This window comes from Onychostruthus taczanowskii, unplaced genomic scaffold, assembly GCF_017590055.1.
Source record: "Onychostruthus taczanowskii isolate IOZ18803 unplaced genomic scaffold, ASM1759005v1 scaffold58, whole genome shotgun sequence".
Lineage (NCBI taxonomy): Eukaryota > Metazoa > Chordata > Aves > Passeriformes > Passeridae > Onychostruthus > Onychostruthus taczanowskii.
In genome coordinates, this window is record NW_024503457.1 from 3,552,739 (window position 1) to 3,570,290 (window position 17,552).

Consider the following 17,552-nt stretch of genomic DNA (forward strand, 5'->3'; position numbering starts at 1 on the left):
GGATTTCACACTGCTCTCTTGACAGTTCTAGTACATTTTCTTTTAAAAATTAAGTCTGTGTCATTACATTGTATTAGTTTCTTGTTGTCCTGTCATCGTCTTCCTCCATCTAGAGGGAAAGGTTACAGTGTGAACTCACTCACAAACAAAAAACTGCACTCAACACCATTAAAAATTTTACCATGGCCATTCATCAACCTCATACTGAAGGTCCAGGGAAAATAAACTTCCTTGGTGCATTAGGGGATAACATATCTGTGGGCCACTGCTCTTGAGTGCTCTTTAAGCTGTTAGCGTGGAGGTTGATTGTTTTGTTGGTGAGGAATTTTTATCCAGTTACAAAATTTGCAGCCCTTTTTAAATGTGACAAGAAATGGGTTTTATTCTGACTCCTGGAGAAGAATGCTTTGTGATTTGCCACCGCTAGCTAAAGACACACTTCATGCAGATTTCATGCCTTCTGTTTTGTCCAGAGCACTGCTTTTCTTAGCTTCTTGAAAATGCAGTCTTCACTGTAACAGTGGCTTAGGCCATTAACTTCCTTGAAGATCAGGGCCAAGACTGCTGGCTGGCAAGAAGAAACCTGAAGTCAATGGACACAGCAAACCAGAATGCTTAGGTTGGACTCAGTGATTGTGGAGGTCTTTTCCAACCTAATTGATTATTTGATTTTGTAATACCAGCCTAAACCTTGCAGGAGTCAGACAGTCCCATTTTTGTGCCATCTGGAATCTTACTGGTTTGGTAGCCAAGGTGAGAAACACTGAATTGCAATAATACAGCTTTGAGTTCTTTGGCCTTGTTTGTAGAGATGTTGAGTTTCTTCGTCAGTTCTTGATGTAGAAAAGATGGTTTTTAAGTGGTGCCCCATGAAAGGCACTGTTTTATATTTATATGGGATAGATATTTCCCATTAGCCAAGTTTCTAGTTAGCTCTTTGCATCATGTCCTGAAAAGTATAGTGACACTTCACACTTTGTATGGCTTAAGTTTGAAAACACTGCTCTTCTTTCAGTCCCAGATATGATTCTCATTTTGCTTGGATTTAAGACTAGAACTTGGCAGTATGATGAAGCTGCAACAGTATTTATATTAATTTTGTGGCTATTGTTACAAATGAGTACAGTAAATGATAAATGAGTAAGTTTATTTTGAGACCAGTATGGTTTTGTCTGATTGCTTTGGATGTTTTGAAACTACTTCACATGCAGGCACTTTTGCAGTTATCCTTGTGTACTTAGCCATTTTTCTTTATTTTATGTATTTGTTGAATATCTGAAAACAGAAGTGAGTCACTTAAACTCAGAAAGCAGGATCGTAATGTCACAAGCATTAAACATAGATCTAATGCAATACAGTTCTATGTTTTTAAAACTAGATTTCAAGCTGCTCTTTTTATTAGCTGATTTCATTCAAGATTCTTTCATGACAAGAATTATGTGTAAGGCTTGTTCATTCTAGCCAGGAATAAACAGTCTTAAATAGGTAAGCAAGTACTTACTAGGTCCTTTATATACAGAAGTATTTTGGAAAGAAGTGCTCTGTGGCTTATGGCGTATTAGTAAGTGCAGAAAGGAAAACACATTACCACAGAGTTTGGTAATGTGGGTATTTTGAAGCTGTTCATAAAATGAAAATTAGTGTTGTTCCAAATATTTTGAGACAGAACTACTAAAACCAAGTCAAGCATTAGCTCTTTGATGGCTCACATATTATGCACGGTATTTCTGCAAGCTGGCTTAACTTCAGGGTCAGTTCTGGTGGTACACACAGCCTCTCTGCCAGTAATTTCTGTGAAGAAAAGTGATAGCTAGGATTATATGCAACTAACATGTGCTCCAGAGGAGGCCACAAAGGTGATCAGAGGTCTGGAGCATCTCTCCTATGAGAACAGGCTGAGAGAACTGAGGTTGTTCAGAAGAGAAGGCTCTGGGCCTGACCTCACTGCAGCCTTTTGGTATTTAAAGGGGGCTTATATATAAAGAGGGAGAGTGACTTTACACAGGCAGATAGTGGTAGGACAAGGAGAAGTTGTTTTAAACTGAGTGAGGAGAGACTTACATTACATGTTAGGAAGAAATTCTTTACTGTAAGGGTAGTGGGGCACTGGAACAGGTGGTCCAGGAAGTTGTGGATGCCTCAGCCCTGGAAGTGTTCAAGGTGAGGCTGGATGAGGACCTGAGAACCTGGTCTAATGGAAGGTGTTTCTGCCCTGGTGGGGGGCTAGAAATAGGTGATCTTATAGATCCTTTACAATCCAATCCATTCTGTGATTCTATGGTAATCTGACTTTGCATTTTGCCCAGAACTCAACTGAGTTCAGCCTATACATTTTCCCCTTTCCAGAAACCTGGGGCGTGCAGTGAAAGGCTCCCCATCCCTGAGAAGCAGAAGCCTCAAAGCAGTTAACTTGCTCCTGTGAAATTATTAATGGGTTTTCTGGAGAATTTAAGATTGTTGCCCATTTAGTCCAGCCAGAAAAGGTTCTCACCCATATTCTAGGTTCAGGATACTTGTAGGGCAACAAAGATCTTGGTGTATTGGAACACTTTGATCCTGGGGCTGTGCTGTATACAAATTCATGGTTTGGTCAGATTTAATTTTAAGCTGATAACAATGTGCACATCTGTAGCAGGCACAGGGCCTGCAAGGCCTCCTCATTTTTTCTCTTTGAAATTGGCACTGACCTGACTGGATGAGCAAGTGAAGGAGATGAGCAGATAGAAAACGGTGACTGTCATGAAATATCAAACAAGTGCAAGTGAGATGAATGAATATGTGGGCTGAGCTCTCCTAATTTTTGTAGAGAATATGAAAAACATGGCCCCTAGTCTCTTTTGCATTGGCATTAAATAAGATAAATTCAATATTTGAGACAGGATGTTTGGGGTATTGTTAATATTAATTAATCCAGTAAAGAAGGACACTTTGGGGAAAAAAACAATCCAGTTTTTGAACATACAAACCCTTCAACAAATCTGAGTAAGGTCCATTGACCTCAGTGAAACAGTCCTTGAAGGCACTTTATTTGATAGCACTGTTAAACATAGCATTAATATTTTTTGGTACTTAATATTTAGCAAAGCATTATTGAGAAGTCATTGTTTGTTGTCTGGTTAGCATACAATGGCTTCAAACAAATATGCTGCTGGACTGGAACAAAGGATTTTTGTTTTGTTCCAGTGTTCAGGGTGAAGTTGACTGGTCAATGAAGTTCACAGGCATCTGTGGAGTATCTCTTACATCATAGTATTGTCTCTGCAAGTCACCAGGGCTTTAGCAAAAAAATGTTAGGAAAAGTAGCAGTGTTTTGGCAGTGCAGATACAACCTCTGATAAACTGTAATAGCTGGCATAAGTCCAACATTGTTTACTGTAGCACAACGTACCTTTCTTGTTTCACAAAAATTAATTTGTAGACTTGACTCAGACACAACAAGGGAAAGAGACATCATTTTTTAAAACAAGGAGTTTTTTTGAAGAAAAAAACAAAACCAAATGGAGACAGACTAGTGGAGACAAGTTTATGCTGTAGACAAAGTCAAAGTAATGTAGAATTTGAGCTTTTGTTCAGAGAAGAGAAATTTCTGATAGGTTTTGAATGGGAATTCAAGTGATACCAAGACTGTATTGACTTCAACAGCATCATTTTGGATTGACGCATTGAGACAGAAAATAATTGTATTGCATATTCTCTGTTTTCATTGAATTGAACACAATACTTAATTGCATCATGCAATTAAACTCTCTCTCATAAGTACTAATACACAGTCCGGAAAAATTTACTATTAGATTGCATTTGGGTACTGCTGTCTGCTTCAGTAATAACCTAAATGTCATAAAATCACAGATTGGGTTGGGAGGTACCTTGAAACACCATGTTTTGTGGGGAAAGGGAGCCTCAATGAGATTATCTAGCACCCTGTCCAGGGCATTTCCCAGTGCTCCAGGTAAGGCTAAATGGGTTGCAGACATTTGCTGCCATAGACAGTGGGTCAGGACATGATGTGGTGGGGTGGATGTCTCACAAGGAGGCACCTTATTTTTTTTCAAAATATGTTACCTAAAAAATATGTCTTCTATAATTTTTATTCTGAAATATTTGCATTGCCACTGAATAAACTTGGCATTTTGGAAGTTAAAGGTAAAAAATAACTGCTCAGTTGGACTAAACACTGCTGTTACAGGCACAAAATAGATTGACATATCTGTTGAATAAGAGAAATAAATACAGCTGTCCTTCTGAGATTTATCCATGAGATTTATTTAAAGAAATTTTTTGTCTGTTGTTTTAAAGTCTCTCAAATAAATTTGTGGGTTTGCTTTGTGTGGTGATTAAAAAAAAAAAAAAAAAAGTGAGAAAAGCATAATATTTTCTTTTTATTCTGAATACAGCCAGAAATTTTCTATGAAAAGTTTTTTCCTCTGATAAGTATGGGTTAGTCACTTCACAGTCTGCACTTTTTTTTGTGAATTTTATAGTGCAAGGCTGAGTAGCTAGTGAGGGCACTCAGAATTACCTGGTTTCTGTTCCCAGCCATCAGACTCCTTTGGAACAGAACCACTGTACTTTCTGGAAAATGTGGACATCACTGAAATCGAGGCAGATTAAGAAGTTCAAGCCTTTAAAGTTCCTTAGTCAAATGAAATTGTGGTCGTATACTGAATATCTGGGGAACCACAATGGATCTTGAAGCTTTCCAGAAAAGTGTTAAACTACTTTTCCCTTTAAAAGTTCTTCATTTCTAATGCTAAGTACCTGGAACCCTTGGAAACCTCAAAATTATTATTAAATCACTCTTCAACCTTCCAGTTACTAACAGTTCCAGTGGGCTTGGAACAAAGCATAGCATAACAGCTCCTTCAGTCAGTGGGGCTTTTTTGGTTGGCTTTTTTTCTTCCCTCTGGTAAACCAGTTTGCTAGAAAAGTGAAATAACTTCCAACAGTATAATGAAGAAAATTGCATACTTAATCATTATAATGATCATTTCTTTAGTGAATTTCACTGCCTCCCTACAGTGGAAATACTGAATAGAGGAGAATGTTTCCAAGAGTGGCTAAATGCCAAATATGCAAATCTCTGCCACAGCAGAGGTTGATTTTCAATAATTTAATGCTATTTTTTTTTTTTTGTTTCTTCCCTCTTCTGTCTTCCCTCTACCTGTTGTAGAAAGATCCACCAGATTGCTAGTTGGAAGTTGATGAGGAAAAACTGAACTGAGAATTTTTATGCCTGATTTTTATTTTTGTCAGCCAAATTAAAGCTTATTTCTAAGTTACTCCATGAGAAGTTCTTCCTCTGTGGCAAAAACTTGTGTAGGCAACTGGCAAGGTAGTATATGCACAAATTAGAAATTTGTTGTTAGGTTTTCACACAATGGTGGAGGTTTCTTTGGCACCTTCTATTAAAGTGAAGATGAAGTAACCATGACAGTCTTGCTGTTAAAAAAAAACTGAGCCACTGCTGTTTGTTCATTAGCCTCCTTGGGTAGGTTGTAATCTTAGCTGAAGAGCAGTACAAGCCAGCCCTGAAAAAAAACTGATTCCAAGAGAATAGATCCCTGTTCCCAAAGACAAGTAAATGTCTTTTGAATGAAGTTCTTTGTACTAGCCATGCAACAATATGATTGGTCACCCCATTATGGGAGGCCTTTGATACAGTTTGTGGTTTATCAGGGGCTTCTCCTTGTTCAAAAATATTTTCTGGAGCTGAGACACAGAACATAACAGGCTAAACTTGCTTTGCAGGCATCTTTCCCAGGAAACCTGCAATTAGTCCTTGTTCTGCGCCCAACAGGATTTTTTCATCGAGCTCTCTCGGACATTGCTTTCAGATTCAACAAAGATGAGCTTAAAATGAAAGTACCTGTAAGTAATCCTCTGTTTTAACTTTACTATCAGGAATCTGTAAAAGTACTTAAGGCAGCCAATGAGGACCAAAGAAACCCCAACAAAAAGCCATGCATAGAGGCAGTTGTAGCAATTTTAGCTAGTTCATGATGGCTTTTTCTTGGAAGAGTATTTGAATTTTGAAGCAGATGCATTTCCCATGGACAAATGCTGTGGTTTCTGTCTCTTGAGCAGATGTACAATGGATGCCTGTTGTTAAATCTGCAGTAAACCCACAGATTTTACTTTTGTTTGTAAGTCTACAGCATTTATATTTTAAAATAAAATTTGAAACTATATGAGCTGATTAAATAAAAGTTACTGTACTTAGCAGATGTAAATTGCAAGGGGGAGAGATGGTCTTTAAGAACATTTCCCCCAATCTTTCATTTATTTTGGGGAACCAGTTCTTACATGACAAATCCATGTAGATGCTATTGTTCTGTCCTGCAGATTCAGAATAACAAGGAAAAATGAACCAGAGATGAATGCTGCTTTTAGAAAATAGCCAAGTGTGGTTTATCAAGATAAAAAAAATCTGGCAGTGTTATGCTGTATAATCCATAAACTTTTTTTTTTTTAAATATGCCTGGTGCCCATGCCCATATTCAGTCATTTACATGTACATCATCTTCAACGGAAAGAACTGTTAAGTTTGTGTTTCTGTACGCACAGGAAACAGTTCCATCTCTCACTTTTATATTAAAAAGTGCATCTTCTCCCTTGGTGTCTGAAGGATGGGGCTTAGAATCCTTGTCACCGTTGATCACGTTCACTTTCTTTCTGTCCTGCTGCAGATCATAATGCTGGGCTCAGTGTCAGAACTGCAGGGTTACATTGATAAGACACAATTAACAGAAGATCTTGGTGGCACCCTGGATTACTGCCACAACAGATGGCTGTCCCGTCGCACTGTAAGCCTTAGGTTTTGTTTTAACTTTTCAGCTTAATGAGCTCTTCTGTTTTATACCCTGTCATTTATAAAACAGATTCCAAGTGATGCAAGTTGACTTGCTCAGTGTGAGAAGATGTTCCCAATGGTACTTAGTCATCTTAGAGAAATAATATGAGTAATAACTTGGGAGTGGTTTTCTGAACACTTGGAGCGAAGGAACTACAGTGTGTTATTGTGTTGAGGTTTATTGGTTTTGCTACAAGAAAGGAAAAGCTCAAACTGTAAAATAACTCCAGATTATAAAAATATGAAGAAGATACACCTGATACAAGCCTAAGAAAAATATACAATTAAGGAATTAATGGTGACGGTATCTGTTGCTTGCAAAATTCTACTTTGGCCATTTTTCAGTCTTGTAATTCATCTGTTTGGGCTTGTTTTGAGAGTTATATTTTGTGTGCTTGTGTTTGTTTGTACATATGTGTCTGATGAACACAAAACATCTTTAATGCTTTTTGTTCCAAAAGGCTATAGAAGGTTTCGCCCAAAAGGTTAAGCAAACAGCTCAGATTCTTCAGTCCTTTGGGACTGAGCTGGCTGAAACAGAACTACCAAATGATGTGCAATCAACCAGCTCCCTTCTTGCAACACACACAGAAAAGAAGGACAAAATGAAGGTATGTAATTTTTGTAGAGATGCTGTCTTCTATTTAAACTGTCTTTTAATTTATAGCTAGCAATATTGATGGAAAATATGGACGATGCTAATAGTAATAATGGGAACCATCGATATCTTTTTGAACTTGCTTTTTCTGATGTTAAAAATCCTTTTTGCATTGAAAAATGACATTTCTTGAAACTAAGTTTACGTATGTACAAATGCATAATGGGTTGTATGTGAAACAGTAATTTCTTTGTAAGTAGTGGTGTGTTTAATTTGTAGTTTTGTTTGCAACAGGAAATTTTATTGTATTTGCATGCATATTAAAATATATGGCCTTTTGAAGCATGAACAAATGTTCTTTCAAAAAGGATTAAATGAAAGCTATTTGGCAGTTTCAGAACTGTGCGTCTAAGATTTTTGAGATATTTGTAGCCTAAAGCTACACTAGAAGGCTGTCTACCGTGAAAATTTAACTCAGTTACACTGGGGTCTTGAGATGGCAAACATGGAAGAAGCTGACATTTATCATTTACTGTCTGTTGTCAGCCACTGCCTTTAATAAAACTGTGCTTGCTCGAGTGCTATTGAAATCCTGCTTTCGATTCAGTGCCTTGTGAAGTCTGCTTTAAAAACAACATGCCACTACAGCATGTGGGGTTTTTGTTTTGTTTTGTAGGAGGATATCAGGGTAGCAGTAGAACAGGGAGATGATATCCTTGGAAGTATTACAAAACCAGTTACTGAGAATCCTGATTACAAACTGAATCAAGATCAGCTAGACAATCAAACAACAGTAGAAAGGTGAGAGGTGTGAAATACTAAATATGCTGCTTTTCTGCTTTTTTGATCCCCCACCCCCCCAGCTTCTTTATTTAATTCCATATTTATGCTTTGCAAATAAGCAAATGTTTCAATGTGAACATTTTAAATCATTTCAGAAACAACTCTTATGTTGTCAGATCTGTCCTGAACAAAGTAACCCTCTAATGCCCACTGTGGGGTAAGGTGGCTATAGGGAAATGGGGTTGGAATTCTGATACCACACAACACTGTTCTTCTTTTCATTTTTGTCACATTTGGACTCTATACTTGAGTATCTTTTCCTTATTTTCAAGAATACCAATGCTTTGTTTAGAAACTGAAGTGCAATCCAAGTAATTTTGCTGCTGTATGGACAGCATGAGGGGAAGACTGAAGTGATCTATCTCTTCTTTTCAGTAGATGTGTCCATTTCCCTCAGGTCCCTTTGAAGTGGGAGGGTTTTTTTCTTTATAACCTGTTAACTTTTCACTGTTGCTAGTAGCTTTTAAAGGCTGCTAGGGAGTACAACACTCTTGAAGTATCTATGCACCAATTTCCTCTGTGCTTCCTCTGGACAAATAAGTAATAGGTATTGTTTTCCTTTGCTCCTTGCCTACCACATACACACCCCCCTCGCATTACTGCCAGGTTTGAAGACATTATATCACCGTAGCACAGATGTAAATTTTCACAAAGCTATGAAAGCATAGCTCATTTCCCCCAGGCAGTATTCTGCATTCTTTTTTTGTCTGTCATTCTGTGTTTCTGTTACACTCAGGCCGACTATCTTTCCAAATAACTGTCCATTCCAATCCACAAAGCTTGGCAGAAGTCACTTTTTTTGGTCACTGTTGCTATCAGCTGTCCAAGGACGATCAGGGTGGGGGTTGCTAATTTATCCATAACATTCCTATTCAATACAATGTCTGACGGAAGTTGGAGCAACTCTGTGTGTGCATGTGTCACTGCCTTTTCTCTTGTTGGTTTTAACTTGTAAATTCAGACTTCATTTCTGTAGTGTTAAAGACAAAAGTTCATTAAAATTCTGATGGGTTGCCTTCCCTGGATGTAGCCTAAGTTCAGCAAAGTGCACTGTATAAAGTCCATGGGATATCATACTGTCAAATGCAATTATAGAAGGTAAGTTAAGAAGTGAAAGTTTTAAGTCATCTGCCAGAATTATAAAGAAAGAAGGTTTTCCTCATCCCACTACAGCTGCGCACTTGCCTGTGATATTTAATTACTAACTCTGCTTGGAAGAGAAGAAGAAATGTCCTTCAGGTTTATAGTGAGCTTTGCTCCAAAGAATGAAATGTAAGGGCAGCTGGCTGGTCATAGTAGTTCCAATTTTTTACCTTAACTTTTCCTGTTAGCCAAAGCCTTGGGTTCCTCTGAGTCCTAACCCACACACATTTACATATCTTATTTATCTATGTTAGCCCCATGTCCCCAGGCCAAAGCTGAGAACATGCTTAAAATAAGCACTTGCCCATTTTTCAGAAATTAATGTTTGTGTTGAGTTTCGGTTTTTTACATCAGTGTTATTGTAGGAAATGATACTGTGCGATACAAAAAATGTTTCCTGTATACAGTTTATTTGTCCTGAAACATACTGCTTTGGAGAGGTTTTTTTTTATTTACTGTGGATGTTTGCATTGTCCCTTGAAGGCTGTACCCATCATTCTTAGAGTATTTTTTTAACGTGTTTTGTTTTGATTTTTAAAGGCTACTGGCTCAATTACATGAAACAGAGACCGCCTTTGATGAGTTTTGGGTGAAGCATCAGCAAAAACTAGAGCAGTGTCTGCGCCTCCGGAATTTCGAACAGAATTTCAGAGAGGTGAGAACTTCTTGGTGGCAGTCAATATTTGGTAATATAGATTATTCAGAAAATGCTTCCTGCTCTTGATTTTACAGGTCTTGTATGTACTTGCAAGCTTTCTCCAACCTTTTTCTTGTACTTGCCCTCACTTGACACACTGCTATCTTTACCAGTTTGGATTCTTTCCTATAGAGACATAACTTTTTTTTTTTTTTTTCTACAGCCTTAGGAAGTTCTTTTCCATGCTCCCAGCAGTGTATAAGCATTCAAAAACTCCTTTGAAACCTGTTCTGTACCACAGAAACATAAAATGCTGCTGCAACACTTTAATCTTGCCAATAGGTCCTTTTATGGAACCAAGTCTCAACTAAACATTTTGGCTGAAATGTTATGAAAACTGTATCCAACACTGTGGGTGGGAAGTTGCAACTATAGTGTTAGAAGCTGGGTGGAGGCTGCACTACAATTTTCACAGCCAGTTTCTGATCTCATATTGTTTAATTCATGTGCTTGATGGCACCTACAGACCCTTTATCCTGGTGTAGCTGCTCTCAGAGCACAGCCCCTGTGTCTCGAGGAGAGCAACACTCAGAAACGCTCTTGCAAGCATTTGTTTGTCTCTAAAACAATTACTGGAGTGGGGACCTCTTCCTCATGTTCTGCTGTTAAAATTAATGTCACTTTGTGTCCTTGTCATCTGGTAAAAGCAAGATCATAAATGTTTCCTTTACATTAGTTTGCTTGCATCTTTTTCAGTACCAGGAAACAGGATTACTTCACTGCCTTTTCCTTGTATTTGTTTTCCTTTTTAACTGGGGGGGAAGGTAGGCTGACAAATAAAGGTGCTTTGTCTCTGTGTCCCAGTAACCACCTAATGTGAGTCACCTGACTGCAAATAGTGGCTCTCACCTATGTAACTGGTGGCTCTCTGGAGAGGTGGAGGTCTCTTCACTCATTCATAGCTGTGTCTCATTTCAGGTCAAAGCAGCTTTGGATATTGTGTCTGAGAGACTGTCTGCTTTCACAGATGTGGGAAACAGCCGTTCACACGTGGAGCATATTTTGAAAGATCTTGCCAACTTTAAAGAAAAATCAGATGTAAGTCTGCAAGTCTCCTTAGTTTCTACTATGACAATGTAGGTGCAGAGGGGAGTGGGATTTGGTTATTGAGTGTGTCAGCTTAAGCTGACAACAAGGCAGAATCAGTGTCTCAGGTAATGTACAGAAGGAATCAGAAATAAAGTCTTTAACCATTGGAGCAGAGTAATTCTTGGATGTCCCTCAATAAAGAGCAGAGTGACCAGACACAAAGTGTGATTGCTTCATGTAAGAACTGCATGAAGTGTCTACAAGTTTTGCATTTACTGATCAAGGGACCACTTCCATTCCTATTAAAGCCATGTCTTTCAATAAATCAGAGATAAGAAAGCTGTGTATTGAATGTACAATAAAGATGGCCAACAGAAACATACACTGAACCATACATAAAGGGAACCTTTTTCTGATCTGTGCTTCACAATGAAACAAATTGCTCTCTAAGTGAGGTTGTTGCTCTTAAGGCTGAGATAGGTTTGTTTTTTTTTTTTTAATTTGAGTTCAGATTGTTGATGTACCCCAAGTTGCATTCATACACACACAGACCCTACTGAATAAGGCATAGAAATACAACAGTGGTTCCTTCACAAGGAGGCCTGTGATTAAACTCACTGTTGTTTCTGAGGTACTCTGGTACATGAAAGTTCTTGGGCATCTGGAAAGACAGGAAACCACTTTGATTTATTAAGCAAGGCAGATATTAACTAAAGATGTATTCTTTATCAATATTGTATTTCACTGTGTAAAAATTGTTTCATTGATCTTGATCCAAGGAAAGATGTCCTTTAATCTGTGCTTATTTTGTTAGGAAACTGTAAGAAAAGCCAAAATGTTAGCCTCAGAGCGTGATGCTTTTATTCAAAGCAATCATTATGCTGTGGACTCCATTATTCCAAAATGCAGTGAACTTCATCATCTCTGTGATGCCTTCACTACTGAGACAGAACGGAGGAGAAAACTTCTTAACAAATCTCTGGAACTGCATGATTTACTAGAGAAGGTAAATTTAATATGCAGCAGTTGTTTCCCAAAACCTCAGTCGAACAATTGTCATCATGGTAGGTAACATTATCTCAGTGTGCTGGAAGTTTTCTCGTTAAACAGCTGAATACATGACGAGGTTGAGGTGGTTTAGACTCATACTGTGTGATGCTGACACTGGTGCATTGTGAGCCTGTTCTCCTCTGTTTCTAGTCTATGAAGTGGTGTGACGAAGGAATTTACCTGCTGGCTTCCCAGCCAGTAGATAAATGTCAGTCTCAGGATGGTGCAGAATCAGCGTTACAGGAGATTGAGAAGTTCCTGGATACTGGTGCTGGCAATAAAATCAAGGAGTTGAATAAAATTTACGAAGAGTATGCACACATCCTCAATGAAGACCTAAAGGTACTAGAAGATGTTTATGTGTGTCTGTGTGTCCATGTGTTCATTCTAGAATTGCTCTCTTGTACTGCCATTGACAAAGCTAAATAATCAGTACTAGGAGTTATACCTGTGAACTGGAAAGCCAATACATTTCTGTGCCTGAGTCTCATAATATCTTTGGATAAGAACCAAGGGCTTCAGAGACTTTTCATAACTACTTTAATTTTTCAGATAGTAAAATTGCTTTAAAAAAAATTCTCCCAAATGAGTATTTGAAATACCTTTCTTATATAGCAAAAATGTGCTTATTTCTTTTTTCTTTTTTTAGATCTTGAGAATATATTCCTTTTCTTCATGGTTGATCTCTCTCTTCATGTAACAGAACCTTTAGACAGTCAAAAAATTTGTTTTTTTTAAATTAGAGCTTGAATCCCAGATTTCTCAATAGTAAACACTTAAAATATTTTTGAAGTAATGTTCCAATTCTTAAGTGTACAAAATCACGTAGATTACATCTTGTTACGAGTGAAGAGTTAGTGTAATACTTCTATATGTGGTATAAAAGTAATTGCAATTTCAAATCAGTATGCTGTAGATGCTATAGATGTCAATGTAGCTTGTTGATAGGTCTTTGACAGGAATTTAAAAATTATAATAAATGATTTAAATTTTTTTTTAAATTCAAATTGGCTTTTATTTCCATGGCAACTTGTAGGATCATGTGCAAAAGGTTTTCCAGAAGCAAGAAGGTATGGAAGAAATGTTTCAAAAGCGGCAAGTAAGTCTTAAGAAGCTGGCAGCTAAGCAGACACGTCCTGTTCAGCCAGTTGCTCCAAGACCTGAAGCATTTGTAAAATCTCCTTGTACATCTCCAGGTCAGTTATCTGTATTAGCCTTTAGTTTTTTGTGCTATTCTGAGAAACTGAAAGAAACTTCCAGCCATAATTTGTGGTTGCATGAACATCTGTGTCAGATTTGATCCAGTTCTAACTTCTGTTTGATTCTGGTTTACATGTTTAGGTCTTCAAAGAGAAAACGTGTCCAACTCAGAAAGCAGCGCACTTCGGAGGGTAAACTACAGAAAAGGAAAGGTATTTTTGTCACTTTGCATTTTTCACACATGCACTACTTGAAAAAGTCATAGTACAACAGAATATTCAGGAACTCTCAATAAGTATGAGGGAATTCTGCTAAGAAAGTGATGGCATTGTCCCAGTTGAAGGAACGCTGGTGAAACAGTCACGTGGTTTAAATAGGGGCTGCTTTGTTGCTGGGCTGGTTATGAGGGAGGGTAAAGTAAATAGTAGGAAAAATGTTAGGGGCAACAAAATATTAAGTCTGAACAGGAACCATTTTTTATTTGCCAGTAGTAATTGGCTACTCTTAAAACCATTGACAGTGAAGAAGTAGTTGTCATTGGCTCCAAGACAGCCTCACCTGACCTGAATGGATTGGCATTCCCAAGTGGGGATGGTCTTTCTGCCCTGCCTGCAGCAAGGGCAGTATCTGACAGCAGCAACAGAAACAAGGAGTTTCTCACTGGGTTAGAGAGTTGAATTAACTCAGCAAAGGTGCAGCAAAAGACAAGGCCAGGAGGAAGGCTGGGCCACATGATCAGGACGGACAACATTTGAAGAGAAAAGGGGTTCAAGGAGGGCTTGAAAGCAGAACACCTCTCTTTTTTCAGCAAGCTATAGTTAGGTTTAGGCATTACAGTGAATGTTTTAGGAGTGAATTTCTGTGTTGGTTTAAGAAGTAACCAGAAAGTTAGCACAGTACCTTATTTTTAGCTTGGAAAACAGACTAAGGCTGGTGTTGCCTACAAGATTATGCTGGAGTTCTGATGTCTTCTTGAAAAGGGTTTTGAACCACCATCTTTTCTTAACTGGCTTTTGATGGAGACCTTTCCACATCCAAATATTGGGTGCTTCAAGACCTTCAGGGTGACTTGAATTTTTTTCACAGCATTCTTGCAAACTGCCTTCATTTTTAGTGGAGTACAGTCTTTCCAGTGAAAAGTGCTGAGCACAAAGCTCTGTATTTTAAAGTTCTGCATTTCTGCATCTGTGATGCCATGATTTTTTTTTTTCACTGTTTATTTGTTTCCTTCTTCAGAGTGAAATGACTGAACTCCATCAAAGCAGAGGAGGATCTACAATGGATGATGAAGAAAACCTAGCTGTGTTACGACAGTAAGTGTATTTTGATAAGCAAAAAGTGTGGATTTTCTCTGATTTAGCCTGGGTTTTGCTAAGGATTTGATAAAACAAGTATATTTCTCTGAAATAACCCTCAGTGGCTTTTGAAATGCATAGGCTACGCACAGAGGAAGACATTTCTGTCTGCAGCATTATTTACAGTTTGGGTAGTACCAGAGTCTACCTGTGCTGCAGTGAGATGATGCTATGGCTGGACAACTGCATATTTTCATTTCAGAGATGATACTGTTTTGAGTAAAAAACCGCCTGTAAATCTAGTGAAGGTTTTGGTCTCCATGCATCAAGACTTTGTCTTTTTATTGGACTCTTTTTAGTCCTCTGTTTTGATATGTGTTACCAAAAAACCACTATTATAAAAACTGAACAGCATAAAATATGTTAAAGAAATGACGTGGTATCACCTGCAGTGCATATAGCAGACCTTGCATTTTTACTTGTAAACTGGCTACTTATATGGTCTTTTTACTGCTATAACCTTCTGTTACATCACACAAAATTGCAAGGGAAGGAGTTTGGGGGGAAGTATGTTTCAATGCTTGATCATTATGGAAATTAAATTTAAAGCATCATCAAGATATTAAAGGGTGCCCTAAATATCTCTAATTTAAAATTACCAGTGTAGCTTTAAGTCTGTATTTGATAATCCTATGCAGCTCCAACTCCAGCTCCTGCAGTAGTTGCAAACACAGTATAACCAGACTTCGTACATACAACGATAAAACACTCTACTGCTTCAAGTGAATTACTACAGCACTGAAACTGCTAGATTTTATGTTTTCCTGTCCAAACACATTTTCAAAAGCTTTTAAATGTTTTAAAAATACGTATATCTCAATAAGGATATATAAAATAATGACAGGAATATCCATGGAACATCACATTTTCCATTACCTGGAAAGAGTTATTTTATTGTCTGAAGTAAAGAAGAAAAACAGATAAAATTAATGTTGCCTCATTACTTTACATAAGTGAATAGGCCCATCTTAATTGTCATTCTTTGTCCACAGGCATGTAATGAATGAACTTATCGAGACTGAACGAGCATATGTGGAAGAACTTCTCTGTGTTCTTGAGGTAAAGACTAAGTTTCTCTCTGGATGTTGGTGAATCTTTTGCATTTCTTGATTCTCTTTTGTTTTCCTTACCACCATAAAGCCTCTGTTTGTTCTGTCAAGCAATGTTGTCATTATATTTTTTCCTTTCTCTCCATTTTCACAGAGGCAGCAATATGTGATTTTTTCCTAGAAATAGCCATACAACTTGGATTTTGTATTAGAAAACACACATTGAGCAGAAAATAAGATGTGTCTTAGTATTTAGGTGGAATCATAGTGAGATTTGTAATGATTGTTAATTCCTGCAAAAGTTCTCTCCAGAGTCTTGGGTCAGTTCCAGGAAGGTCATGTGTCGCACAGGAACGTGAATCTGCGTCAAGAGGCTCCTGTGTCAGAGGAGAAAAGTTGTTTCTTACGTCTTTCTTTGCACATTTTTAAGTGAACTTCCACATGTCTTGGGTACAGCTGTGGGAACAGAAGGCCTTGTAATAAAATTCCCATTTGAAATCATCAAGGAAGCAAAGGTGCTCCCTTTGCTCCACCCTTACGGAGGCATGATTGCAGCACCGCTGAGTTGCTTGTAGAAATACACTGCAGTATTCTTTTTTTTCCTCAAGTTCAAGTCTTCAGCTATGGATGTGTCATTTTCCTGTAATCCAATTTGATTTCAGGGAATGATGAAGTTGCAGATAACTATGGATGAATAATTTGATCAGGATCAATTAGAGTAGAGACAAGTGGATATTCTTGGTGTCCATATCAATGTTAACTTCCTAATAGGAGCTGTCAAAAGTTATGGACCAGGACTGATAACTTCTGAGTACATACCTTCAAGTGAGAGTAGTGTATGAGGGTTTTGGACTCTGGTCTTGGTTTTGCTAGTTTGTGCTGAGCTTCCCGCAGCATTTACATCCTGTGTTCAGTGCAAGTGCTGGAAGTGTTGATTACAGCAGGATGGTCACATCTGACATGTGATAATAAATCCAGGTCAGTTTGGAGTAGGCCTTAAAGATCACTTTATCCTCTGCTTTTGTATGCAATGCGTCTGTACAGGTCTGTTCATAAAATCAAGATTTGAATAGTTTGAGGATTTTTGGTCCTTACTGCTGCTGCTGGAGCGTCTTTCTATTCCATGCTATTACTCCTGTTTTCCACAGAGTGCAGTGCAACTCCTGTCTTGCTGGGCCAAGTGTCTTGGTTTTGTGCCACTGTGAGTGACACTCCAGTACTCTGTGCCAGGCACACCTCTGTGCCTCCTTGCAGTTTGGTAACCCTCTAGCTTGAACTTGGGTGACTGGGAGTGCCGGCTGTAATTCTGGATCAGATCCATGCTGAGGTATGGCTCAGTGGCAGTCTTCCAGCTTCTGAGGAATTCTAGTTATTTGTCCATAGTTCTGGCTGTTCTCCCATACCCTTTGTTTCTCCTATTCTACTAATCTTTCATTTTTTCCTGTAAAATAATCTGGTATTCCTTTGTAGGCACAGTGTCTACTCTTATTATGTCCTATTTGTTTGCCGTGCATTTTCTGTCTGTCAAAAATTCTGATAGAAACAAAAACCAAGGTAGTTTCCCAAGGCTGATTATTTGGAAACTGCTATAGCTTATCCAAGATCAATAATTTTTCTTTCATTAATAACCATGATCATGCTGCTTTAGTCTGTGAAATTCCGTAATCTTTACTAGGAGAAGAATTTATTCTAGTTTATTTTTAGGTATTGAATTGTTGCGGTTCATTTTGGGGTGGGG

The 17,552-nt window shown here is 38.1% G+C and overlaps 1 protein-coding gene across 10 annotated transcripts in view; it reads left to right on the top strand.

The window, feature by feature from the left end:
• Positions 1–17,552, top strand: part of MCF2L (MCF.2 cell line derived transforming sequence like) — a 123,767-nt gene that overhangs the window by 86,910 nt on the left and 19,305 nt on the right. For all 10 annotated transcript variants that reach the window (XR_005953652.1, XR_005953651.1, XM_041418049.1 and 7 more), the window contains 12 exons: positions 5,749–5,868; positions 6,687–6,803; positions 7,312–7,461; positions 8,125–8,249; positions 9,975–10,089; positions 11,050–11,169; positions 11,975–12,166; positions 12,361–12,552; positions 13,247–13,406; positions 13,552–13,622; positions 14,647–14,723; positions 15,758–15,824. Coding sequence is in view for 8 of the 10 variants with exons in the window: in XM_041418049.1 (XP_041273983.1) it covers positions 5,749–5,868; positions 6,687–6,803; positions 7,312–7,461; positions 8,125–8,249; positions 9,975–10,089; positions 11,050–11,169; positions 11,975–12,166; positions 12,361–12,552; positions 13,247–13,406; positions 13,552–13,622; positions 14,647–14,723; positions 15,758–15,824 (1,506 nt within the window). In the remaining 2 variants the exon portion in view is untranslated. The remainder of the gene's footprint in view (positions 1–5,748; positions 5,869–6,686; positions 6,804–7,311; positions 7,462–8,124; positions 8,250–9,974; positions 10,090–11,049; positions 11,170–11,974; positions 12,167–12,360; positions 12,553–13,246; positions 13,407–13,551; positions 13,623–14,646; positions 14,724–15,757; positions 15,825–17,552) is intronic.